The sequence below is a fragment of the Anguilla anguilla genome, chromosome 2, assembly GCF_013347855.1.
Source record: "Anguilla anguilla isolate fAngAng1 chromosome 2, fAngAng1.pri, whole genome shotgun sequence".
Lineage (NCBI taxonomy): Eukaryota > Metazoa > Chordata > Actinopteri > Anguilliformes > Anguillidae > Anguilla > Anguilla anguilla.
Window position 1 is genome coordinate 54,468,844 of NC_049202.1, and position 26,412 is coordinate 54,495,255.

General features: G+C 41.0%; 1 protein-coding gene across 4 annotated transcripts; it reads left to right on the forward strand.

Moving 5' to 3' along the window:
- Positions 1 to 1,118: 1,118 nt before the first annotated feature.
- Positions 1,119 to 24,975, forward strand: foxk2 (forkhead box K2). 4 transcript variants are annotated; one of them, XM_035404144.1, is made up of 9 exons: positions 1,119 to 1,609; positions 18,988 to 19,182; positions 20,364 to 20,511; positions 20,783 to 20,929; positions 21,298 to 21,491; positions 22,167 to 22,384; positions 22,538 to 22,846; positions 22,960 to 23,169; positions 23,453 to 24,975. In XM_035404144.1, exons 1-9 carry the CDS (start codon positions 1,314 to 1,316, stop codon positions 23,641 to 23,643), a joined length of 1,908 nt encoding a protein of 635 aa, XP_035260035.1. In that variant the 5' UTR covers positions 1,119 to 1,313; the 3' UTR covers positions 23,644 to 24,975. The 4 variants fall into 4 exon arrangements, with proteins under 4 accessions (XP_035260035.1, XP_035260036.1, XP_035260037.1 ...); XM_035404145.1 differs by having other exon boundaries at positions 23,456 to 24,975; XM_035404146.1 differs by having other exon boundaries at positions 22,538 to 22,834.
- Positions 24,976 to 26,412: the final 1,437 nt, after the last annotated feature.

Below are 26,412 nucleotides of genomic sequence, written 5' to 3' on the forward strand. Positions count from 1 at the left end.
TGTGTGTGTGTGTGTGTCACCTTCTGCTGAATTAACAATATATTTTATACATTGAAGATACATACATGCATATTTCTAATGTGTATAAAATTGATTCAATATTTTTTGCTATCCCTCCATCTCAATGAAAACATAAAAAGACACAATTTTAGATAAGTTATGTTATAAGCTGACATAATTTTAAAGACAAAGCATTAACTATTGCTGAATATTCAGATTATTTGTATAATCATTACACTATATAGTAGTTTTAGACATAAGCAGCAGAGACGTATCAAAGAAGACTGCTTCGTTCGTTTCTACAAGTATCACCGTCCACCGGTAATCACAAGCCATCAGGTGCTTGTGTGCCCCACCCCCAAAGCCCCACTCACTGTTTACAAACAGTTGCTCGCATAGGTCACATCCTGACCTCACGTATGATGTCACCGAAAAAAAGCACATGTCTGGAAGAAACATGGATTCACATTAACAGGCTATTAGACACAATATATCACTTAATACTCACAGCTTTGTGATAATAATATGTATATGACATTTCATATTTTGGAAAATACGCCCACATGATATTTTTGATGCGTTCCACAAGTTTAAACGCAATTTTACTGGCAATGACCTCCATAGTAAACCAGATTTCCTAGAGCATTCTGGGTATCACGATTTGTAAACCTAAAGCTGCGGCAGACATTTCCGCCACATCAAAAACCCGGTATGTATCTACGAAGGATTTCTAAGGGCTGGGCATATTTTGGTTCATTTGAATTTTAAAATCCACTCAACGGCGCATTTAATTACGCTTTCATCGTGTGTACTAGCCACAAATATAATGTTTTGAATGCTTTGTTATACAGATAGCTAACAGAGTTAATCTGACTTATTTCTGGTGACTAAGAAAATGGCTCTCCGGCGCTTTGAACGTGGACGCCTTGTTTTACCAATGACCATTAATATGCGCGTTATCCCACAGTGCAACCGAACACAAGTTTAAATACATGGTTTCGCTCCCTTATCATTGGAGGTAGACACGTGTCTCCATACACATTCTCGGTTGTCATTGGTTTTAGAAAGCGTCGGTCATTCAATAACCGCCCTCTTGTTTGTTTGGTTGGTTCTTTCTCCTTCTCTTTCTTTCTGTGTCGCGGCTGTGGGTTGGAGCCGCGATCCCTGGTCTGGCACGTTCCTTGCTATTTCATTTTCAGTTTAATATTTCTGCTCCCTATATTTGCAGTCCTTGTGAGAACAACTGTTCTTAAGTGTCTAAAGCTAAGTGCATCTTAATACCGATTAATTTATTCACTAGAAATCCTGTTAAGATGGCTGTGGTGAGCGGGTTGTCGGGGCCGGCAGTTGCCCGGCTTGAGGGCCGTGAATTCGAATACCTCATGAAGAAGCGCTCGGTGACCATTGGGCGGAACTCGTCGCAGGGCTCAGTTGATGTGAGCATGGGCCATTCGAGCTTCATCTCCCGCCGACACTTGGAAATTTTCACTGCCGGCGAAGATGGTTCTGGCGGCGGAGACTTCTACCTGAGGTGCCTAGGAAAAAACGGGGTATTCGTCGATGGGGTATTCCAGAGACGGGGGGCTCCTCCCCTGCAGCTCCCACGAGTGTAAGTGGACATAATTTAGCCGGATAAACGGATGCATTGACTGTTTCTAACGCTATCTGTTGGTTTAGCTTGCAAGATAACCACCAGAATAACATGCTCTTATTGTTATTGTTTTCTTCGAGCAACACGTGTTACTAACATTGTGGGCTAATGTTATCTGTAAACGTAGCTAGCCTCTTGAACTGGCACGCCAATTACCTTGGCGTGCTAGCTAGACTGGCTAGTTAACTGCTGCTGTTAGTACTAGCGCTGCTGTGGAAATCATATCGTTCATATAATGCTCTGTTAATATTTTGCGCATCGTAAGTGAATGAAGTGTGTCGGGTTGCTAGCTTGCTAACCAAGTGTGATCGATGTGTAGTTAGCTCTGGTTGTTGCACGTAATGTCGGCTAGTGAAGTTAGCTGGCGCTAGCTAGTTCAGTGCCTTGAAATTTCCCATGTAAAATTTAGTATCGATAGACTTGTAAGACTTGCATGTAATATACCAACGACTTGCATATAATATAAAGCGTTACATCTGAAATAGGTAACAACTGAAATGCCTTGTGTAGTCATTCATCAAAGTAACGGCACGTTATTAAATTGCAAATTATTCATTCGTTATTAATTTGGTGTGATGCTAGTTACTAGGTAGACTAGATAGACAGGGACTAGTAAATGGCTCGTCTGCTGGTTATCCATTTAAGTTTAACCACGATACGCACAGCTGATGTTAACGATAACCTTCATTAACTTAACATTTGTAATGAAGCGAGCCGAGTAACGTTGTCGGTATCTTGCGTCACTATGTAATCTCAGCCTCTCTTTAGTAAGGGCATTTTTGGCTATTTGTCCTGTATACTTCGATCGATTTTGTAGCTACCTATAGCTAACGTTACTGCCGGGTAGCACCGTATCTTAATCATTTGTAACGTAAATATTTCACACAGTCGGTGTTTGATGACTATTGTGAAGTGGAAAAGGCTAGCTGTCCAACTCCTGCACTTGTATTCTAACAAGGAGTAATGATAGTTGAATCCGAGGTCAGCTTGGTTTTTCATCACATTTTAGCAAACATTTTTGCAGCTTTGGGCTATTTGAAACACATTTTAATTTCACCAACTGTAACTTGGTTTTTGCAGATTTGACTGAACTAAATGCAACGTAATTATTTTTCTTGATACTTAACGCAATAGTCTGAAGTTAATCAAATCGCTTACCAGTATTACACAGGTCACAGGTCGCATGATCCGATCGGCTGTGCATTTCAGCCACCTTCAGCCAGTTGAACTCTTTTACATTGCCACCAACTAGTAGTCTGCCATAAGCTTAAGGTTCTCCTTGTTCAAATGTTCAGCATGCAGCTGGTCGCATTTTATATACAAATGTATATTACGTCATGCTTTTGGCCCCGTTTTACAATATTTTCATGTGCCACAAGTGTAGCTACAGTGTTGGACATAATAGTTACGAATTTTTATGCTATTTAATGTTTTCAATAATCATTGCAGTTAGCGTGGGGTAAGAAATGAGTGCGTTGTAAATAATACAATGTCACAATAAGTGCCATAAACGATTAGTTTATGGTACTTGTGTTTATTTATTTATTGTTATGTTAACAGTTTACAGCTTCTATTTATTCAAGTGTCTGTTTGCAGGTTATTAAGCATTAGCTCTTGGTCATATGGCATACTTGAGTTAATTCCAGTTGGAAACCGTCAGTAGTGGAGGCAACAGGAGCATGCTGATTTGCCAGTTGCATCAAACTAAATATGTATGGGTCTCTCCATAAAAATTAAACCGGGATTTAGGTGTTTTTCCATAGTTTAATTGAAACATGAATCTAAAGATGTTCCAAAATGGCTGCCAGTTTTGGAGTTTACCACTTATTTGATTTATGTAAGGATGTGAATGAAATAAGAATCTGTTTATTTATAGTAATAACAAAGTGCAATGAACACAAATGAGTATAATTTTGTCCCTAATATGAATATAGTACATACAAAAAATAGATAAACTAAAATCTTTAAGAATGAAAATTCATGCGTGGGCATAATTGTACACTCCTGACACATTCACAAATAAAGCATAGAGATATAATATTTATGTGCACCAGGTCATTATCCTTATGGAATTTTGCCATTGATAAATCAATTTATTCTTAAAGGCACATTACACAGGATTTCTTTCCTTGCTTCACTCCTGTGTTTACAATCAAAAACACCTCCTCCCTTTGTTCTCAACCCTGCCTACACCCCCCAAGAAGCTGAAGCTAAAGCACCAACGAAGATATTTTGTTCTGGCTAGCTATGTTCGTAACTTTATAACATTGTATTGCAGACTGTTGGAATCACATCTCTTATGAAAATACGGCAATAGTTGCATTCATACCAGTCAGGCAGTCACAAGCATGCCTAAATGCTCAACCGATATATCGAAAAGCAAAAACTCCAACTCCGCTGTCATGCAGCAACAGTAGAGTGTAGTTCGCTTTAGCTTAGTGGTGAAAGAACGGACGTACGCTAGCCATTGCTAGCACAGCATCAGCAGGGTTCAGTCTGCTCTATCCTGCCTGAAAGTGTGGCAAAATTCTGTAACATGAGCACACACATGCACAAACATGTCAATTCATTTTCACTTTGAATTTTTCCTGCATCTTTACATAGTCTAACTTTGTGCATCCATTGCAGCCAATTTGCATGCGTCTCCCAGTGCGTACTCTACCTTAATGGGAGGCAGCCTTCTCCTGTTGGTCGATTAAGGAAGTGGACTATAAGAGCTCCTATCAGCTAACTGCCATGGCAACAAAGGCACGTGCCTGCACGTTCACCTAAGATATGACTTTAATGCAAAATGCAATGTGTCTCTCCAACCAAAAGTATTGGTCTGTAGCAGTCTAACTGTAGTCGTAAATGGAAAAAAAATAACTAAATTATTCAGGATAGTAGGAATTTCTGACCGGTGGACTCCCTTATTACCTAGCTAACACTAGTTTGCCCATATGAGCCAAGAGAAGTGGATTGGAATCTTATTTCTAGCCTTAAGTTGTAACTTTGTAACATATTGGACCCACAGCTAATTCTGGGGCCAGAATGGCCAGCGGGCTAACATTATTAGCACACTAACTTCAGTGATACTTGCCAAAGGCAGCTACCAAACCAGAACACTGATTAGCCACATAGATAGCATTAGGTTGGCCACCAAAGTGACCACATCTTTCCAGCACTAACCCAACTGAAAACACACCACTCACTGTAGCCAGTCCATTCACGTTTCCTCCTCTTCTCATTCTTATTCTGTTGGCCACATGCTTTTCAAATACAGCCCACAAATAAAAAAAAAGGGCCACACCCAGAAATGTTTCGAATACTTTTTAGAATAACAAATACAGGCAGACAAGTAAGGATTGGGCAGAAGTGAACATAGACACACATTGCCGGTGCATCATAGTAATGACTGTGTATGGTGGTTTTATAATATTTTCAAGGTGAAAATCCTGCATAGCATGCCTTTAATCCTGATTATGGACCATATCTTAATGCAATACACTCTTTGGACACAGGCAAGGGGGGCGACATTTGCAATTATAAGCCACAGGTTGGGCCACCAGTTTGTCTCCCTTTGTTTTCTCACAAAGTAATGCCACTAATTAAGCACTGACGTTGATTGACAGCAATGTTTACAAGTGACACTCACGTTAAATCCAGTTGTATTACCTACTATCGTGGACATGCTGCAGTATTTTTAAGTGTTTTACAGGGGCATAGTAGGTTTTGTTAGAAGCACAATCTGCAGTTACACTAGCCCTTTTTGGATAAGATTGGACACCCCTGCTTTATATGGTTGCAGTTTTTTTTTTTGCAGCGATACACCATCCTGGTCCTGGAGAGCCACAGAGTCTGCTGGTTTTTGTTTTTTTGCTGAAGATTAGAGACTGATTCAGATCCCAAAAACCAGGTGACTTCAGTTGACTGTGCAATCAATTGCTTTAACTGATCTATTGCTGTGCTACTCAAGTGCTGAGTAACAACGGAAGCCAAGAGTCCTTGCAGCTCTTCAGGACCAGGTGTAAGGACCTCTCAAAGACAAGCTTTTCGTAGCATTTAAACTTCCATCCATGTTCACTTTTCTTCATGACTGTCCCCATATTAGATCAATTAATTGTTTTTTTATAAATATCTCTATTAGAAACTCTTGTGTGATTGGCCACTTGACTGTGCTGTTGGTGTGCCTGTTGGGACCCCCTGGTGGATAACCATTGAAATACAAGTTTAAGTCCGTGCAGGTGACATGATGGTGACAAGTCTGTGGTTCTGTTCCATCCCCAAAACAATTGTTTATCAAAGAGAATTGCGTTTTTTGAGTTTTTTTTTAAACAGGGAAGTAGCCTGCAAGAGTGGGGTTTTTTCCCATTTGAACATAGAACCCCATTTGAACACAGCAAACTGCTGGCCAAAGACTGTTACATTCAAGTAGACATTATAACTGTATAGGACTACATTTTAAATTTTAACATGAGAGTTGTGTAAGGGTGATATCCATTTACCCAATTTAGCTGCGCATGTATCTCCATGAAATGAGTGAGACTGAATAAAGTAGGCCCACATGCAATTTTATTCTGTTGTTGATGTATCACCAGTATGCATTAAAACCATTATTTTACAGAGATCACTTGTTTTAATGCTGTGCATTGATAGCACTGCAGTGATGCTGTATTTGTCTCTTTCACTAGTGTGGTTGCTTCTGCAACACACTGCCTGTTCTCTGGCACATTAATCTTATTTTCTTTCCACCTAAATATCTGCACACTACTTCTCCTACAGCTTTTAAGCCAGTCATTCCAGCCTTATAATATTCACCTTGGCTCCGAGTAGTGTGCTTGTAATAAGCTTTTAATTTGTCCAAATGGTGGCGCTCTAATAGGTGATTTAAGGCTAAGACTTTGAAAGCTCATGCCTCGATGCATGAGCTTTTAATTTAGACGCTTTTTAGAGTCATATTTGGTGACTGGTAAGGCCAAGGCCTATGGAACCGTTAGTGTATGATCCTGAAACTGTTGGGTGACTGCTTATGCTTTGCAGACATGGGTATTGTCGTCATGGTTATGTCCCTCTGCAAGAAAGCTAAGCTTTAACATCGGGGTGAAAATGGTAAAATAATGGTTGGCATCGACCGGTGTTCTAAAGCCTAGAGTCACACTGCAGAAAGCAAGCCACAATCAGGCCTACTTACGGAACATGAACCCGCTGCCCTCAGTGTCAGACTTTGTATGGTTAATTCTGGTATATGCGTTCATTCTGTTGAGTGTGTTGAAGTTAGTGTAGTTTTTCCCTGACTTGTCCATGCATTCCATTTCTGCTGAATTTTCCGATGTAATGTAAAAGAAGTCACAAAATCTAAGCTGAAAATGGATCCCCGCATCAGAGCCTTTGCAGACTGCTACTTTCCTTACAACTCAGCCCGCAATTGCATCATGCTACGGTCACTGCATCTCCAAGTGTGAAGAGGTCTTAAGGGTAAATGCATTCAGATCGTGGCATGAAAACTCTCCCTGCACACTTACAGAATGACCACAACTGTTCGCTGTTGGAACTGTTTCCAGATTTAGTTCACTTCATCTCAAAAGTAATGAGACATCTGGCCTGTCTGACTTACCCAACTGTTACCCTTAGAGCTTCCTTTCTCCTATGGTGGACATTAATGTACTCGATCGGTCCTGCATCTCCAATACGCCTTCATGACTGACCTAAGAGTCATAGCCATCATCTTCACTTTTTACATGCTACACAAGGGAGCATTGTATGTACATGAAAAACCCAACTTGTTCCAAATTTACATTTTCCAGCTCATTACATTTGCCAACTCAAGCACGATTAACTGCTTATTGTTATGGGGCTGTGCTACTGTTAGGCCTAACAGTTTCCATATTACATCCTGTAAAATTTCTTGGCAGTTTGGTTTTAGTGGCTGCATGCTCTGTGTTATGGATGTAATCTGTATGGGTTCTGCTTTTTGTATTGGTTCATAGTAAGTTAACATGCACTACTACTTTAGTGATGTTTCATCTACTGTATAATCACTAGTTAAAATGTTTTTGGATTATTATTGATAAATATTCTCTCAGCCACTGCTATGGGTATGAATATAAAGGGAAGTACTGTGCATTAAATAGACACTAGATGGTATTGTGAACATCGTGCTGTAGTAGTTGTCTTTGAACATGGTATACTTTATGGTTGAAATACCATGTCATAATTAAGCCTATGATGCCAAATGGAAAATTAAATGACCTTACTATAAAGGCTTGGAGACAGTGTTGTATTAAATCAATTTGTTGCCGGTGTATGAGATTCTCACATGTAGCCTAGACTGCACAATTTATGAAATAGCCTATTGGTGCAATAGGCTTTACAACCTTAATCTATAGTTAAATTTGCATGTGTTAGGAAATGTATTTTTTAAATTCTGTATTGATTAGTGCTATCGGTTGTAATGAGCAGCTTTTAATCAGTGGTGTGTGAATACGCCTGTCCTGTGAGGCATGGTGGAGAGCACTGAGCTGGGAGCTATTAGGCTAAACACTGCAGCGATTTGCAAGCTGCCAGGCTCACAGCAGTGGAAGTGGGAAGGATTCAGCAGCCATACCCACTCCATCATATGGAGGATAATCACTGTGCCTTTAATTGCCACAGTCACCACAGAAGGAACCAGTCGTGCAGCATTATGTAGAATTATTAACATAAGACAGGAGCCACAAACTTCTGCAGAAGGAATAAAGGCTGCAGGTACAGAATAATCCTTGTATCAAGCAACACATTTCACCACCATGGTTACTGTTGCTAAGGCTGGAAGTCTTATAAGACTATTGAATGGCTAACTGGTAAAGGGAAGGTGCTTTTTTATATTCTTTCTTACGGGGCTCACAAGTCTCCCAAAGCCTGCTGCCTCTTTTTTCACTGTGTTAAAGCTGGATGACCTGGTATAGCACAACTGCATTTAGGCAGAAGTAAAGCTACAAAATGCATGCCATCACCTTGAAAGGTAGCAGCGCAGATGAGTGCTTCTGGATGTAGTTTCCATATTACAGTAGAATATCAATGGAATGGGTATGAGACCAGAATACACAATTATGTTTGATCAAACCATTATTATAAACTGAACTGTGCTTTAAACATGGAAACATTAAATGTAAACAACTCGCATATTGCATTGATTAAATCAAATAATAAATGCTATCAGTAGAAAGGGCCATGTCATAGGACTGTTGCTAAGGATTATCATTTTGGAAAGTGAACAGTGTTTGACATGTAACAATAGGAGCAGCCAATTTAAAGAGAATGCTGGTTTACAAGTGTCAAATCAGTCATATGATTACATTACAACAGCCCTATTATTTCAAGTTAAATGAGTATTGTGAAAATGCTCATTCTTAAAGTTCAGAGCATTTCCAAATGATCATCCTCCCTGATGCGTTCAGATATCTGGAATTCGGCTGGCCTTATATCTGATTGCATGTTGTAATCAATGCTCGTGGAGCTTTCTCCCTGCTATGTTCATTTTCTCAGTTTTTAGTGCTGGCAGTACTAGAAGCAACATGATTGCACTGCCTGCCAGCTCTACCAGCAGCTCGCTTGTAAATAGACCAGGAACAGTGATACTAACGGGCTAAGTTGACAGGGCTCAGTGGAACAAAAATGGAACTAGTGAGTGACCGAGCGGTCATTTGTAATCCCTCTTTAGGACCTGAAATATTCCAGCCTGTTTTCAGTTCTGTTGAGTGTATTTTACATTGCAGGCAATTAATCTAAAATTTCTAGGGCACAAATTGCAAAGCACAAATTACTGTCTTCAATCTACAAGGGTGTGTTTGCATGGGAAATGTGTCAGTCTTCAGATACTGACCAGATTCTAATTCTGTGAAAATATATTGTAGAAATAAGTAGGGATGTCCCAATCCGATCAAGGCATTTTTTTTGACTGATCGGTATCGGCTATTTTGAGGACGAACCTAAGCCCGGTCCTTTGTTTTACGTCCGCTGTCACACAGGTGTTGTAAACAGAGAGCACAATATGTGGCAAGACGCAGAAGTGTACTCTGGCATACCTGCGGCTAAAATGCAGTCTGGAAATATTTTAAATGGGAAAACGAAAGCAGTCCAACATCCACTTGTAGGCTAATGTCTGCAATGCGAGCATTTTGTGAGGTGGTAGTAACAGAGCTGCGTTCAGTACTACCAATATGATACGGCACCTAAAAAATAAACATTCAACGGAATACAGTGAGTTCACTCGGGTAACTCAGGCAAAGGCTGCACCGAAGCAGCAAACACTGGAGGATGTTAGTTATGCTATTACACCACTTCGAAGTGCAATTGTGATTCATTTTGAGTGTTCTAGTTTTACTACAATGCTGCCCTAAGTGGAATTGATAAGAGCCTATATAAAGACATCTTTTAGTTTGTTTACTTGGTTATTTTGTTAAGAAGCAAATGAAAACCAATGCTGCACTAAGTGGAATTGCGATAAGAGCCATATAAAAAATATTTTTAGTTTGTTTACTTTGTTATTTTGTAAAAAATAAAATAACATTAAGGAACAGCTTAGATGCAGGCAATATTTTATGCATTGCAGAGCAATTGTCAAGCATATACATTGGAGATCGATTTTAATAACTTTAATGTGTGCACTGTGCAGCTGTATTATCTAGGAAAATACAAGTATCGGATCGGGACTCGGTATCGGCAGATACTCAATATTAAATGACTCGGATCAGGATCAGGGGCAAAAAAACTTGATCGGGACATCCCTAGGAATAAGCAGTGCACAAGTACTTCTACTATTAGACATCTACATAAACAACATCTGTAGATAACAATTTCTGATATAATTATATGTTACCTGGACATATAATGTCTGATATTATTATGGGTATTATTAAGAAAAGCTTTGTACCTTCATACTGTTAATGTGCATGCTTTTGTTGTGTTAAATTGCACCTGTCCCCTCCAAGAACATCAGAAAGTCCAAATAATACTGTAATGTCATGCACATCCAAAGCATAAAGACAGCTTATCTTTGGCTGTGATTATGTGGTCTTGCCAAAGGAAATGTAATATAGCCTAAAATGCAGAAATTGTGAAGTAGTCTTAAAGGTGCATCTTCCTTTTTTCAAACTAGCCAGTAAGGAACTTGTAAATTTTGGTTTAATGCTAAAAATAAAATAAATAAAGATTTATATTTGTGCATGAGTAGAATTTGATGCATAGAATTGGTTGATGTGGGCCTATTTGTTCAGCCCTGTGCAACACCACTCGTTTTTACTGAAAAAAATGTCAGGAGAAAGTAAAAATTTCAGGCTATAAAATGCAGTGTCTCTGCTCTTAGTTAAGTTCTTGATTCAGAGCTGAGGGGCCTTTCCTGACAGCTTTGTCATACTCATTCCACTGTCCAAATTATTTCTCAGATTTTATTTCTAAATAAAACATTTTCTGGGAAGCTGGGGTCAAAAATACAGCTATTGATGCTTTCCGTAAGTCGAGGGGGTCATACACAACACTTATCGATTCATATACATGCGTTTTGACGCTTAGCTTTTTTTAGTGCTGCAGATGAGCTTGCTGCTCAAGCTTACTACAGCAGTGGTGACAGAAGGACAACAGTGGGTGGGTTCCTGTCCCTCACGTCACTTCTCCAGGGAGTATTTCTTCTGGTAGGGAAAAACCACAGAGGAACCGGCACTGCTAAAGTCATTATCAGTATGTGCATTTCAAATCATTTTTCATTGGCTGAACTAGTTGATTCTACCCACTGTTTCTGCCCAGTTACCTTCAAAAACTAAAATAAGGATTTAGATTTACTTGGTCCACAACATACACTTTCCTGCTGAATTTTTGGCTTGTTTTTGGGATAAATTTGTATTTAGGGTTGCCTTATATTGGAGAAAATATGGAAATTTGAAATTTCAACCTTTTGACTAGAAGTGTGCTATTTTTGTGCAGGGAGGCAACAATGTTCTGGACCTCATCACTTGCAGTCCTGCCTTGTTGATCTGAAGAACCATGAAAGGCAACACATTTATGAGCGCACCCAATACAAGGGCAGTTCCCTCTCTTCCTATGCTCTGTATCTGTAGAGTGAGCACTTGTACAACGGTCTGTTTTTTTAGAGTCCAGTACTAAGAATCACACCACTGGCATCTCAAGCAGCCCGGCCTGGAGCGAGACAAAAGCTGGGCGGCGGGAAAGGCAGCGTTTCCTTTGGGCTGGTGTGCTTGTGTGCTCAGGATTCCAGGGCAGTTACGCGTGCATTTTATAAAAGGCTGCTTGTGCCTGCGCTCTGCATCAATGCTCATGTACTGCCCATGCTCACAAAGCCACCCCAGCAGAAGGGTAAAATCTGCTGCTCTCTGGGCCGTGGGGTTGTGTGTTCCCTCAGTCTTTCCTGATCTCAGATCAGCATTCGGCACACGCTATGCGCAGTGTCACGCTGACACACCTATCCAGATTTTAACCACTGAAAACTCGCAAAATTTTCAGTATGAAATATAATGACTTTTCCTGTAGTGTCCCTACCATTAGAAAAAGTTGAACATTGTCCCCTTTAAATATTTTTATAAAAGTGGTATAACATCAGGGTACAAAGATTGTATTTTGAGTCTTTTTTTTTACCCTGCTGTTATGAAATCAGAGGTCATAAACCAAGTGCCACACATCTATTACAGCAAAACAATCAGTTATGTTTTTTTTGCAGTAAAAACAAGTGGTGTTGCCTGATGAAATATAGTCTCTGTAGACTGTAGGAAGTCAAAAAATGTTTGCCAATTTGCTGTTGAGTGGCAGATTGCTTCTATATGAAGAATTTTAATTTAGGGTTTAAAATTCAACACAAGGGTTGAAGACCCTTCGTAAGGTCATGTACTCCTTTTCTGGAATTGTACCTTTGTACGAAGTGATTTGTGTTGGGAGAAAATTCAGTCTTGAGACAAATATGGGATGACAAAAGAAACGTGTCATTGATGTTTAGACATCTGACTGTCAAAACCAAGTTTCCAATTCCTTTCCTGTTAGCCTAACTGAGTCACTGGTACCTTGAGATTTTATTCTTTTTATAGGTAAGCGTTTTGTTCCTGCAGTTGTGGTAGCTTAAACGCAATGTCTGGTGATGTTCTGTGTATTTTCCATTCTATTTTTACTTTAATATGTAGGCTACTGCTGACATGGAGATCATAAGTCCCTGTTTTTAGTGTCGACTAGTTATTACTTGCTAATCTCAAACTAATCTCGGTTTTAAGCCCCTGGCATTGGATGGCATTTGCTGAGAATAAATTCCTAAAGTATAATGTGTATCCCTTCCTGATGGGGCTCCAGCTGTTCCTGAGAGCTGTGGAGAGAAACCGTGCCCTTTGTCTTCCTCCCCTCTAACTGAAGCACATTTAGCTGTTAAATAGCTGTGCCTACAGTTAGCCACACTGAAACTGACAGACCACCCTGTCACAGGCACGCCTTTATTTACGACATTAGCATACTCTGGACATGCTTCGGCCTCATACAGGCAGGATTTATCCAGATTCCAACAAGTGCCTGCACTCATTTCTCAAGCCTTGCACAAGTATGGAAGCAGAAATCTGTGGGGTTTTTTCCCTCTCGAACTTAGTTACAAACACATTAACATTGTATTTTTTAATTGTTGGTTTAAATGTGTACATCTACACTCCAGCATACACAGCCAGCGTGCAGTAACCCAGTTGTGTCTGCTGGAGCCCTCTCTCTCTTTGTCTGTGGCAGTCACTGTAATGCTGAAAATTGGCCCGAGCCTCAGGCTGAGGTAGAAATCCACTCTAAATGTGCTGCACATCCGCCCGCCTGCCTGCCTGCCCGCCCTGCCAAGGCCCTGAGCTAGAGGGCACACGGTTGTTTCTTCAGCACACAGCCTCTCTGCCCATGCAGCTGGTGCTCCAGCTGTCAGGAATGAAGCTCTTGAGTCTGCATGCTTCTGCTGAAGAGGTTTTGAGCTTGCCTTGCAGAAACGCTAGAAACCATGTAGCCCAGTCTGGTTCACGTTAAGACTGTAATGAATTTGCGACTGACTGATGTTTTATTAAACACAGCAAGGAGTAATCAGAGCATGCAACCTTCTTATTTTCTATTATTTCAACTGGCTGATGCTGAAAATGTTTCCAAATGGGATTAGAGGTTTATGATGGGCAAGTTGATTCTGATAATGACCAACTCAAGTAGGTTTTCATTTATATTTGGCTGAGTGTTGATAGCAAATCTTTGGCAGTTTTAAGGTTAATTATTTGGCGATAGCTGTATTTCAGTCATTTCAACTCTCTGATGAGAGTGACAGTGTAATAGAACGTGTCATCACACTTACACATCTTGTGTGTTTTAAGTGGGTCACTCGGTATCATTTGACTTATAATGATGCTAATGTCTTTATATTTTTATGGGGGATAAAGTATTGTTCCTTTTGATATTGTATAATTTACACTGTTGAGAGTCTCTTGAATTAAAATCCACCAGTCTCTTGGAACCCACTTGCTTGTAAAAAATGTAGCTGGGAGAAATTAGTTCCAGTTATTAATCACTAGCCACTATCTTCCTGGGTGATTGATAGTTGCCAAGGAAAATGCATCTTCATTTCCTGTTTGCATTGTCCTACATGCTACAATATGCAGAGGCTTTGTGGCATGGTCAGATGAATTTGCTGCTAAAAAATACCTGAACAGAAAAATAAGCCTTTGTCTTGAGAAAAGATGGGGACATGTGCCCTGCTGAGCTTTTCAGATTTTCAGCACACCTATGTCACACTGTAGAAAGTATACTGTTGTGTTCGAGCCTTTCCTGTTGAACGCTACATGAACACTGACTTCAGATGGTGTAATTGTGTGTGAAGGAGCTGCAGTGGCAAGCAAGGAGCACAATCGTATGTCATTGCTTACTCAGGCTTGGGTCGGCTTCAGAGCTGACTAAATGCTCGATGCTCTATAAAAAAAAATATATGAAATTGCAGTGTGCTGGTGGAATTCCCCAAGATAAAGATCTTCAAGATGAATAGACTACAGTGTGACATCATGTTCAGAGCACATGAGCAAGTGGATGCGTACATAGTGGCTGGGAATGTAAGGTTAAAGCGGCTAACATTGAATGAGGTTATTGTGAAAAATATTAGTTGTTGGCAGGAAGTGATGGGTTGGTTAACTGGGTGAGCTGTGAATGTGTTCCATATTGCTTATTTCCAGTCATGATATCTTCTGAAGGAAACAGTTTTTTTGTGACTGAAGAGTCACAAAGACCTTTGGTGGGTAAATGGCTCAGTTTGAGCGCTTAGAGTTGCCTTGTCAACTCTTATATACATCGTATGTCTGTTTCATAATGTAGGGTAGGCCCAACAGCAGCAGTAATTATGTATTTTAATATGAATCTGAATTCCTTCCTGCACATTACAGTTGTTAAGAAACATTGAGGTACTGTCAGTGTAAATGTAAAATGTTATGTCATTTTCCTGCTATATACTATGTGTCACACTGTGTGATTACACTTTACACACAAGCTAATTTGATACCCTTTATTCTCAACTCTAAAAATCCCATGATGCATTGCTCTATACCAGCTACCTTCACAGTGCTTTCTGGAGACTGCAGGCAAACGGAAAGAAGTGAAATGGATTAGACGTCATTTAAAGTTGAAGAATTGCTGTAGAATATGTTCAGGATGGCAGTCGACACCTTCTCATGGCTTTATATGGAATCTGAGGCAAAACAGATTGCGGGGATTGTTAAATATTCCTTCAAGGGGAATCTTAGTGCAGTGATGTCATTGTGCAAAATAAAATATTGGCTGTGAAAGGGGCTCTTTGCTTTTCGGCATACATGTGTACTTACCCTATATTTATGATATAACATGGAACACTAACTTTCTCTCTAGCGAAGCAGTTCTTTTAACTAAAATTTAAAGTGGCGGCATCTTAATTGGTCAAACTGAAGTTTTAATATGGTTTCATCTATCAGAACTCCAACAAGCAAGCAATAAAACCAGCACTATTGCCACAAGCATTTGCTCTTCCGTCCTATGAGACGTTCATTGTTGGCTGCATGAGAGAGGGTCAAGATAACTCATTATTCTGTCTATGGATATTTGAACAGTTTATAAACATAACTTGTAAGATTGTATCTACTATACTTGCTAATTATTTGAGGATTCTGTTTTAATTAGTGCAGGAATAATGTTAGCTTACTTGTATTATGTGAGTGAGGTAAACGACACATGGAGAGAAGTCTAGCTTCAGCTAGTAGTGCTGTTCTTTTATTTGAGTGAGTCATGGTGTTGACGAGGAAGAGAGGAACTGTTCATGGTCTTATTTAATTCTTTCAGTGAGACGTGACCATGTAGGGTAAACGTCCCTATTAAGCCCACGTACCATATAAGCCCACTTGCAACTTCTGAGTCAAATTTAAAAAAACTACATCATCATTTTTTGCTGTGTGATGTTTTTTCGAATGAAGCTGCTTGTTACGTAAATGGCACTTTTTATTGTAAGTCAATCACATTTGTCGATATTGAGTTATCGAAGCATATGTGTGGCATGTGCCTGCTGATCCCAGAAGAAGTTGCAAAAAAACTTAGGTGATTTTGGTACCCTCAGAAAATAACATTTCTTGTATATTTCTACTCCTGTTTTTGGAAAGTACTCACTTGTTATCAAAATTTAAGTGATTAGTGTTTTGAATGAGACATATGTTAGAATATTACCTGAATTAGAAATATTGTGTCTTTTGAAATCAAAATATGAGTTTTAGCACGCTAGCAAACAGACCACATGCTGCATCAATACAGTAGCTACATAGTATGGTTCATTGCAATGACATAAAGCATGATAAGCATGTATAGTTTATATTTTTGTATGCAGTTTATATTATTATACTGTTAAATAGACAATAAATGTGTATGTTTATCTTTATTTATTTTTTAATTCACATTTTTACCTGGTGGGCTTAAAGGGGACTCTAGCAAAAAAATCACACTGTCTGAGGTGGATGTAAATGAGTATAGCTAATTACTTCTCTACATGATCAATTTATACTTTTCATATTATGTTAGTGCACCATATATAGATTTATTTCATATAGTTGTTTTTTAATGTCATGTGAGTAGAATCAAATATTCTGTCTTTTAACCATAAATTCACTGATGTTCCCTTTAAGCCCACCTGTTCCCATTAAGCCCACTTTACTGTGTTTCAATGGGGATTTTCTCCCTTTTGACCTTTGAAACATTTTCCTCCCTAATTTTGATCTCACCTGATGAATCAGCTCCATAATTCAGATAATTAATACCCATATTTAAATATCAGTGATATTGCATAGGTCAATTCATTCTGGATAGGCCTGTATTCTATCTTAACATTAGCAATAATTTTTTAATCTTTACTTTTCAGATGAGTTTTAGTTTAAGATGACTAAAACACGAAAGAACTACAGTTCATGCCCACGCATGATAGAAGCGCAAGTTCATCCTCTGCAAAGCAGGGCTGTAGGGACCTGGACCATTCTATTTGCGCAATCATGAGGTCGTTGAAAATCTACAAAAACAAGATGAAAGCCATGAACGACTTGTTAGCGTAAGACAAAGACAACCACAACGTGGGCAAAAGATTGAAACAAACAAATAAAATAAAGCTTAGACCACCCTATAACCTATGTTATGTTACACTACTAAGATGGAGCATGGAGAAAATGATAGCCTTACTAAAACGATACAATCACCTCAAAGAGCATAGGCCTACGTTTAGTCTAGGAGAAAGTAGAAATTGCAGAAATGTTGACATCTTTCTTGTTTATTTTGTTTAAGTTATAGGCTAATGATACATGAGCTTCAATATGTTATGACTGATGTCTCCTCATAATGAACTATATGTTTTAATGTTACTCCACAATGAACTGAATGGTTTTAAAATGTGTTTTTACAATGTTTTCAAACTACTATCCTAAATGTGATTAACATTTGAAAAGTTATTGTTTAATTGTAAATCCTGAAATTGACTTATTTACTATCCTTAGAACATTAGTATTGAACCTGAAATTGTTTTTCGTTCAGTCAGTCAGTCTTCAGAAATCTTCATAAAAACACCTGCACTTTCAACCGGTTGACTGGACCAGAAATTTTGGCCAATTTCAAATGCCAACAGCACACCATAGGATAGAGATACAGACAAAATGACAACACATATTGAAAGATGAAGTATTGAAGAGTAATTTCCACTATAGTTTTGATTTTGTTCGTAAATAGTTTTTTGGCTACATTCCAAAGAAGACATGTTGTAAGTTTAGCTTTTTCTGTGTTGACAACACAGCAGAAAGGCTGGTCATGCCTATTTCAAATGCCATTTACAGGCCATAGGATAGGAGTGGAGACAAAATGAAAATAGCTATTGAGAGCTAAGAGATTACAGATTTGAATAGAACAAGTTTGTATTGTTAAGATTTTTTAAATATTTATTTATTTATCAACAAATCATGAAGTGGGCTTATTTGGAACACCCATGGGCTTAAAGGGTACGTTAGGTACCCATTAAGCCCATGCCAGACTTTTGACATATTTTGACAAATTAAACAATAAAAACATTAGAAATTGGTATAAATGAATTATTGACACTTCAAATGAGAGATTAGACTTTCATTTTAACTAAAATGTTCTCACTTAAATTGGGGCAGTATATATTAAAAATGTCTGAAAAGCGGATTTGGTGGGCTTAATAGGGACGTTTACCCTAACTATTTGCAAATTAGCCAAAATGTTTATGAATTATTCATGTGTCCTTAAAGACAAGCTGATATGAGTTATGTTTTAATTAAATTATGGTTGCTGTAATGAACTCTTGATAATTCTTGAAATTGGAATTGTGCTAGTCAAGCATGGCTCTCACAATGACTTCATCTACAACCCAAGGGCACTGTCATCAGTATGCGTTTCATGGCTTTGTCTCACCATCTCATTGCCTTAAATTCTCTTTCTTTGAAGCACTGCTGACAATACAAATGTGCATTTGATTAATAATTAGACTTATTTCCATTTGATAGATACAGCATGTTGGAGACCCGCCCCCAAATCAATTTAATGAGTTTATTATTTAATCTGACCTTCGCTATAAAAGTGATGCAGTTTCGTGACTAAGCCTAGTCCGCACATTGATAAATGTTCCATGCATAGATTTGAATGGCATAAGTGTGTACCAGGAAATACTTGGGCTTTATTAAAATACATTATGTGTTTTCATGAACCTGAACCATACTTTTTGGTCAAGCGGGAATATGGGATATTGTTTTAAAATTGTCCTGAGAACAATGCTAAACTTTGAAAGTAACCCAAGCTTGTTCCCCCCCCCCCCCCCCCCATAGGTGCACTTTTAGGTTTCCCAGCACAAACATTAAAATCACGTTCACAGCCTTGTCCAGTGACCGGAAGGAGAGGCGGGAGGCCCCGGAGTCTCCCGTGAAGCCCGTCCAGCCCCAGATCTCGCCTCTCACCATAAACATTCCAGACAACATCGCTCACCTGATGAGCCCTCTGCCCTCGCCCACCAGCACCATCAGGTACATCTAAGAACTTCAACCGAATGCCTTGCCCTGCTGGCATGAGCTGACTTTGACTCGTCACGTTCCGCTAAGAATTGCCAAGCTATTTAAAGGTGCGGTGTGTGAGTTTGGAGAAACGAAACGAGAGAGAGCTACATTTTGAAGGGAAAAATGTTCCACCACCTCCCATCCCCTCAGCTCTCCCTTCAAAGCTCTTCCCCCTTCCAAAGTATGTCGTCCTGTCAAATTAGGTGTAAAATAGTTTTAAAGGTTTTAAAGATAACAAGCTAGCAGCGGAGTTAGGTTGGGCTATTGAGACCATAGCTGCTGCTGTTTGTCACCAGTCACATATAGCGAATAGTTTTGTAGCTACAAGCTAATGTATTTGATTTCATCTGATTTTATTTTAAAATGTCTGCTTTCAATGTCTTAATGTGAAATTCAGAATAAAAATAGTTTTAAAGGTTTTAAACATCAGATGGCAAGATTGTATCTGAGTTTAGCATCTTTTGGAGATCTAGCTGTAGCACCATCTCTGCTCTGCAGTAGCCCCGCCCTGCCTGCTCTGGCAGCGCTGTGAACGCACCACAGGATTGACAGATTGGCTGGCAGGTTGGGAAGCCTCCTTGCAGAGAGTTGTCCTGATTGGTTGTTAAGGCTCAGGCGCGGTGAAATTTGGAGTGGCTTATTTCAGAGCCTGGGGCAGACAGAGAGACTGGATTGTTTTCTTAGAGCTTTTTGTTTTTTTGATGTCTGCCAGGATGTGAAATTTAACCAAATATGAATAAGGTTTCCAAAACAAACTTGCATCTGCACCTTGAAATAGATAATTTGACTCTTCTATGATATGAAGGGAAACGATGCAGTACACCCTTCAAAATATGCCAGATCATTGCTTTCGACCTCCTATTAATGTCTATGCTTCCCAGCGCTAGCCATGCTGTAATGATATATATTTCTGCCCATTATACATGTTCTCCCGTCTGATTTTTCCAAGCCTTCAAACCCAATTAGCCGGTGCATTAGCACGGTGAAAGCCCAGAGAGATTATTCATTATGATGGAGCTCTGAGAGCCTCTGGCCCTTTCTTCTTTTAGCGTGCTTTTTAATTGAAAGCTTCAGGTGCCATGTTGGAAACGGCGTTGGCAGACTTCGCTCCGGTCCGAAGCCTTTTTTTCACCGTTTGAGTTTTTCCGCAGCGCTGCCAACTCCTGCCCCTCGAGTCCCCGCGGGGCGGGGTCGTCCAGCTACAGGATGGGCCGCGTCCTCACCTCCGACCTGCAGCTCATCGGGGACAACTCGCACTCGGAGAACGATAAGGACGCCTCTGGAGGAGACAGCCCCAAGGTGAGCCCCCTGCAGATGTAAAGGGGCCTGCTTTTCACTTGAAGTGCATTTGAAATCTAGAATTTTGCGTTCCTCATTGCCGTAGAGTAGAGTTTAATGTGTATGAAAATACGGGGCGTGGATTTCACGGTGGAAAAATATTTTCGGAGATGTATTTCATGCATCAGTATTCGGTGTCCTCACCGCACGCATGCGCGTGCACGCACTCGATTGGTACCAGACTGTGAGAGCTCTGCTACATGCTCATTTTTTCTCTGTTTCTTCTTATCAGGATGACTCTAAACCTCCATACTCGTATGCACAGTTAATTGTACAAGCTATCACCATGGCGCCAGACAAGCAGCTTACACTAAATGGGATATATACTCATATCACAAAAAACTACCCCTACTATAGGACTGCGGACAAAGGCTGGCAGGTGGGTAAAAGTCTTGCTTGTGAATTGTCAGATATAGCTAACATTTTGACATTTGACAACCATCTTTGTGTTAAGCTTTTCAGTGTAGGGAATTATATTTTAAGATGAATGGTTTCAAAGCCACAGCAATATCCCCTTAGTAATGGCGCTACTGTTTAAACCAGCCCATGGAAATGGACTAAACAATCTGGGGCATATCCAGTATGCTTTACTTTTCAGTCATTCACACTGAATTCTTCTGTAGCTGTAAGCAAGGCAGGTTATTAATATCCTGAATGCTTTGTGTTTTTGAACGCGCTGTTTAATCTGATGCTAAAATGTGAACATGCGAATGAACTGCGAATACTAACACTGGTCTTCTGTTTCAGAACTCAATTCGTCACAATCTTTCTCTGAACCGCTACTTTATTAAAGTGCCCAGATCTCAGGAGGAACCGGGCAAGGGCTCCTTCTGGAGGATAGATCCCTCCTCAGAGAGCAAGCTCATAGAGCAGGCCTTCAGGAAACGCAGGCCGAGGGGCGTGCCCTGCTTTCGCACCCCCCTCGGACCCCTGTCCTCCAGGTAATACTACCCCGCAGCTGCCTAACTGGCGAATGCCTGTACAGGTGGACTCACTACAGTATGCGCTGATGCATATATGGCAGTTTGGTAGGTGGTAGTGTGAGAATATTTGACTAGTATGGATGTTTTAGTGCCACCTGGTGGTCACATTTAGACATTACTGTTTAGCCTTGAAGCGTTATTGGTTTGTGTTTAACCTACCCATAACTTTGTCTTACCCGCAGACTCAGCGGTGGCTTTTTCTTCTGTTAGATGCGTTCGTTTTGGTGATCGCTGAACCCACCAAACCCTGTGTGTGAAGAAAAATAATAATGCTTCCTTTTAATTACTTAAGGACAGGATTTCAATTCCAGCCATCAGTTTCAGAAAGAAAACTATCCAATTAGCCCTCAAGCACCCAACTGGGGTCAGATCTGACCACAGCCATGTAAATCTGTTGCTGATTTCACATTTATTTCATCCTCCCACAATTTCTTGACATTTGTCGGTCAACTTTTGACGAAAAAGAAATGTTTGTACATATCTAATGAGAATTTAAAAGAAAAAAAATGTTTTGGAATTTGTTCGTCACAAATAATCAATTTAAGGAGAAGCTAGAAACTGATTTGATGCTTGACTGGTCCAGGTTGGCTTTACATGCTTCTCTAACCCCAGTGCCCTTCTTCCCCCTCTTAGGAGTGCCCCTGCTTCCCCTAACCACTCTGGGGTGCTATCGAGCGGGGTGCAGACCCCTGACAGCCTGTCTAGGGAGGGCTCTCCTGTTCCTATGGAACCAGAGGCCACTCCCACTACCACCTCTGCCCCCGCCCCTGCTCCCACCCCCACGCCTGCTACAGCTGTCCAACCCAAACTAGCTGTAATACAGGAGGCTCGCTTTGCTCAGAGCGCCCCCGGTGAGCCATCTGTCACTGCGCCATCCTCAGATAAAGCACACAGCTCTTCATTTCACACATCTTAGCTGCACGCTGATGAACACCTAAGCACCACAGATGACCTATGAACAGGACCAAGTTCTGTGCTAATTTTCAATTTTTCCTTTTACGTAGGTTCCCCTCTCAATAGCCAGCCAGTTCTAATCACAGTCCAGCGGCAGCTGCCGCAGAACATGAAGCCGGTGACGTACGCGGTGGCCACGCCCGTCACCAGCTCCGCCTCCCAGCAGTCCGTCATGCAGACGGTGCACGTGGTCCACCAGATCCCAGCCATGCCGGTGGTCACCATGGCTGGGCTGTCCGCTGCTAGTACCTACACCGTGGCCGGCCAGGCCGTGGTGACGCAGGCCGCCCTGGTCAACGCCCCCAAGGCGGAGCCCCAGGAGAACGGGGAGCACAAGGAAGTCAAAGGTGTGCGTCTAGGTAGCAGAGCACTTTCAATTTACTTGCATCAGCATTTTCTTGACTTATTGTAGTGTTGTCATCCATTTTCTTCCCCGCACGCTAACTGCCATTGGCTGCCTTGTGTTTTTCAGTGAAAGTGGAGCCTGTTCCTGCTATCACCCACGCCTCTATAGGAGCTGCTAGCCGCATCATCCAGACCTCTCAGGCCACGCCCCTACAAACGGTCACCATTGTGCAGCAGGCACCCCTGGGCCAGCACCAGCTCCCCATAAAGACCATCACTCAGAATGGCACCCACGTAGTGCCCATCACCACTGCCATTCAAGGTCAGGTCAACACAGGTGAGCACTCTCAGACCCCTAAGTCTCAGTCATCCTGTTTTACACTGGCTTAAGAGCATGACCTGGCCTGTATTTGCAGGGTATTTGTTGCAGCTGCCAGCATTATGAATTAAAATTACGGTCTTGAGAATGATATGAAATGTTTTTTTTTTTAATGTTTGGTTTGGGAGATTGGTTTATGTGCTCAGAAGGTACGCCGTTATGTTGGAGTGAACAGCATGGTTAGCAGGGTGTTCCCGTGTATCCGGTGCTAATGGGTGTGCGCCGCTTCTCTCCTGTGCAGCAGTGGCGAGCCCCCTGCACATGCTGGCGACCCACGCCTCGGCCTCGGCCTCCCTCCCCACCAAGAGGCAGAACGGGGACCAGGCGGAGCAGCCGGAGCTGAAGAGGGTCAAAACGGAGGAGGGCGAGAGCATAGTGATCACGGTCAACATGGACAGGCCAGCAGTCAGTGAACAAGGCAACCACAACTAGAGCTTTGACCTCAGTCACCTCTTTCCTTTCCCTTTTACTTCTGTTTGTTTTGGTTTGCCCCCCCTCCACCTCCCTTTCATCTACTCCAAGGTGCCAAAAGGAGAAGAACACAAGTCAGGCCATCTTTGAACTTCGGAATGCGTCGCCCACCACCCGACAAGTTTAAAAGAAGAAAAAGAAAATGCTTAAAGACAAAGAAAAAAGGAGAAGCTAAAGCAAAACGTTCCCCTGTGAGGACAGCAAAGCAAAAAAAAATGAATAAAGGAAATAAATAAAAAGACAGGAAGCCTTTAAAAAAAGAAAGAAATAAAAAAGGAAGACTCGTTTAGAAGTCCAGATCAAAGTGGACACCCAGGCCGAGACCCACGTGGCTGGGCTGTGCTGCACCTCCGTCTCAACTACCTCAGTGCAGGCTGGGAGGAGGGAGAGCTGGGGCTCTGGACCCACAGACCAACCAACCGACCAATGAGCTGAGCCCACAGCCGCATGACGAGCCCTTACTGTCAGATCTCTTCTAAAAAACCAAGTGTACTCCATAAAGGGAACAAAAACTTTTGGAGCCATTCCTGTACCTTGGCAGCTAGCCTTCATGTGACCTACCTAATGCAGTTGTTCGTAGATAATGCAGTATTTTGTTGTTCACGTGGAACTTAGGATCTTTATTTGGGTGTAATTTCATTTCTGTATGCGCAAAGAATACAACAATAACCAGATGAAATAGTGGGGTCGCCAACATTTCAAATCACTCCACCCGTACTACGGAATCACAAACAGGTTTTTGTATGTGGACTTAGGTTCAGTGAAAATGAATGTAGTTTCTTTTCCCTTTTTTAATCTATCAATGGAGTGGTTTGGTTTTTGTCTGTTCTGTCAAATCAAAATGAAGTTTCTTTATCTACAGATACATATTTTTAACAGATAACCAATGATATATAAAATAATTTCCATGTGTAGTTGACCAGATGCTTCATGGAGCTTGCATGTAACTGATTAGACAAAATGTACCTGAGCCGTTAACTGAAAAATGGAACTGAAGAAAAAAAAAAAAGAAAAAAAAACTGCTAAGAATCTGACCAGAGCTGCACTTAAACGTGTTTCTGAATTTCTGTTCTCATTTTTTTTCCTTCCTATTTGTTTTCCGTTATCATTGGCTGTATTTGTTACTTTGTGTTGGAGTTGGCAGTCTCTTGCTTGATAATTTTATTCTGTTTAGGCAACCGAAGTCTTCAGATTGTACGTTTCCAAGAGGAAAAAGTGATAGATGTTTGTTCTGCTTCAGTGGGTAAATGCTTTTTATATATATATACATATATAAATTAATTTAAAACCATACGCAAAGCCTAGCAATTCTGTATATGTCTGTGCATCAGCCCATGAGAAAATAAGAGAACAATGGATTACCTGACTATATGAACAAAAGGTAATGTGAAGTTTAACGCATAATGCATTGGAGACTATCCGTGTGTGTGTGTGTGTCTGAAATTGCTGTGGCAAGACTGAGAAATACTTCCTGTTTGATGCCCTTTGGATACATTGATAAAGCATATGAAAAAGGCTACAACTACTTTAACCATCTGTAGGTTATAAAAGTACTTAGCTAGAAATTATGCTGCAACTGTGCAACTAACTGTTTCACAGACCATAGCTAGAGTCCAGCATTCAGGGGCACACTCCATTATAGAATCAGGTTTGTTGGGTACTTGCGTGCGTTAAACTGATGCCCCGCAGTGGTAGCCTGGTATTTCCGCTCATCGACCAAAATGGAAGTGACACTGCTGGTACATGGATGGTCTGAATGTGTCCATTGATGATAAACGCTTAAGATTTCTTCAAAACAGATGCTAAATTACTGGCATGTCGAGTGCTGCATGTGTGGAAGGAGCGCTCTTTACGGTGAACACACGGCTCTCCTAAGGTAGCCCTCGGCTAGCATGCACATCTCTGTAACTGGAGCAAGGGTGCACAACTCCGGTCCATGCTGGCTTTTGTTTTCTGAAAGCTCTATAAACTGTTCTGGTTCACTCCTGTACCGTACAGTAAAATCTTATCGATACGCTTGCAGTCTGTAGGCTGCAACTGGTGCTTATTTAATGTCAGATTAAGATGCGAGTGCGCCAATTAAATGGCAGTGGTTAAGAGCAGGCACAAAATCCTGAAACGGATCAACCCTTTTTGTGCGCCCCCACTGTAGAGGAACTGCTGCATCGCTCTCTTGGCACTGTTCCATGCTCCAGTATTTCCAGTGTCCAGATGAGATCCCCTGCAGTTTTTACTGAATACAGCTGGACTTTCTCCTTTGCAGTACCTGGCGTGAGCCGGCTTGTGCATCCGCAGTGACGCGATTGCGGCTGAAAGCACCGTCCACACGGCCCCTTCAGCCTTCAACATGGTCGGTGTGTCCGTGTGCACACAGACTGTTTTGCAGACGTGCACCTTCCGCAGCAAACGAACGCACGTACTCGTGCTCTCATCAGAGGCGGTTTATCAGCTCCAGCGCTGTACGCATGAACCTTTATTTGACTAGGAAGTCACATTGAGATTAAAACCTCTTTTACAGGTTTGTGTTAGAGCACAGACCATGTGGAAGCCTTTGGCCTAGACAGCACGCAGCTTGTTTACACACTGAAACAACATGCAGCCATTTCAGGGAACTGAAAATGAGTCATATTAGATCATGGGAATTCGAAAACACCATCCACACGGTTACTGGAATGGCTGCGCAAATGCCTTCGAGAAAGGTTTAGCGGTTACACCTGCGGATGTTGCACA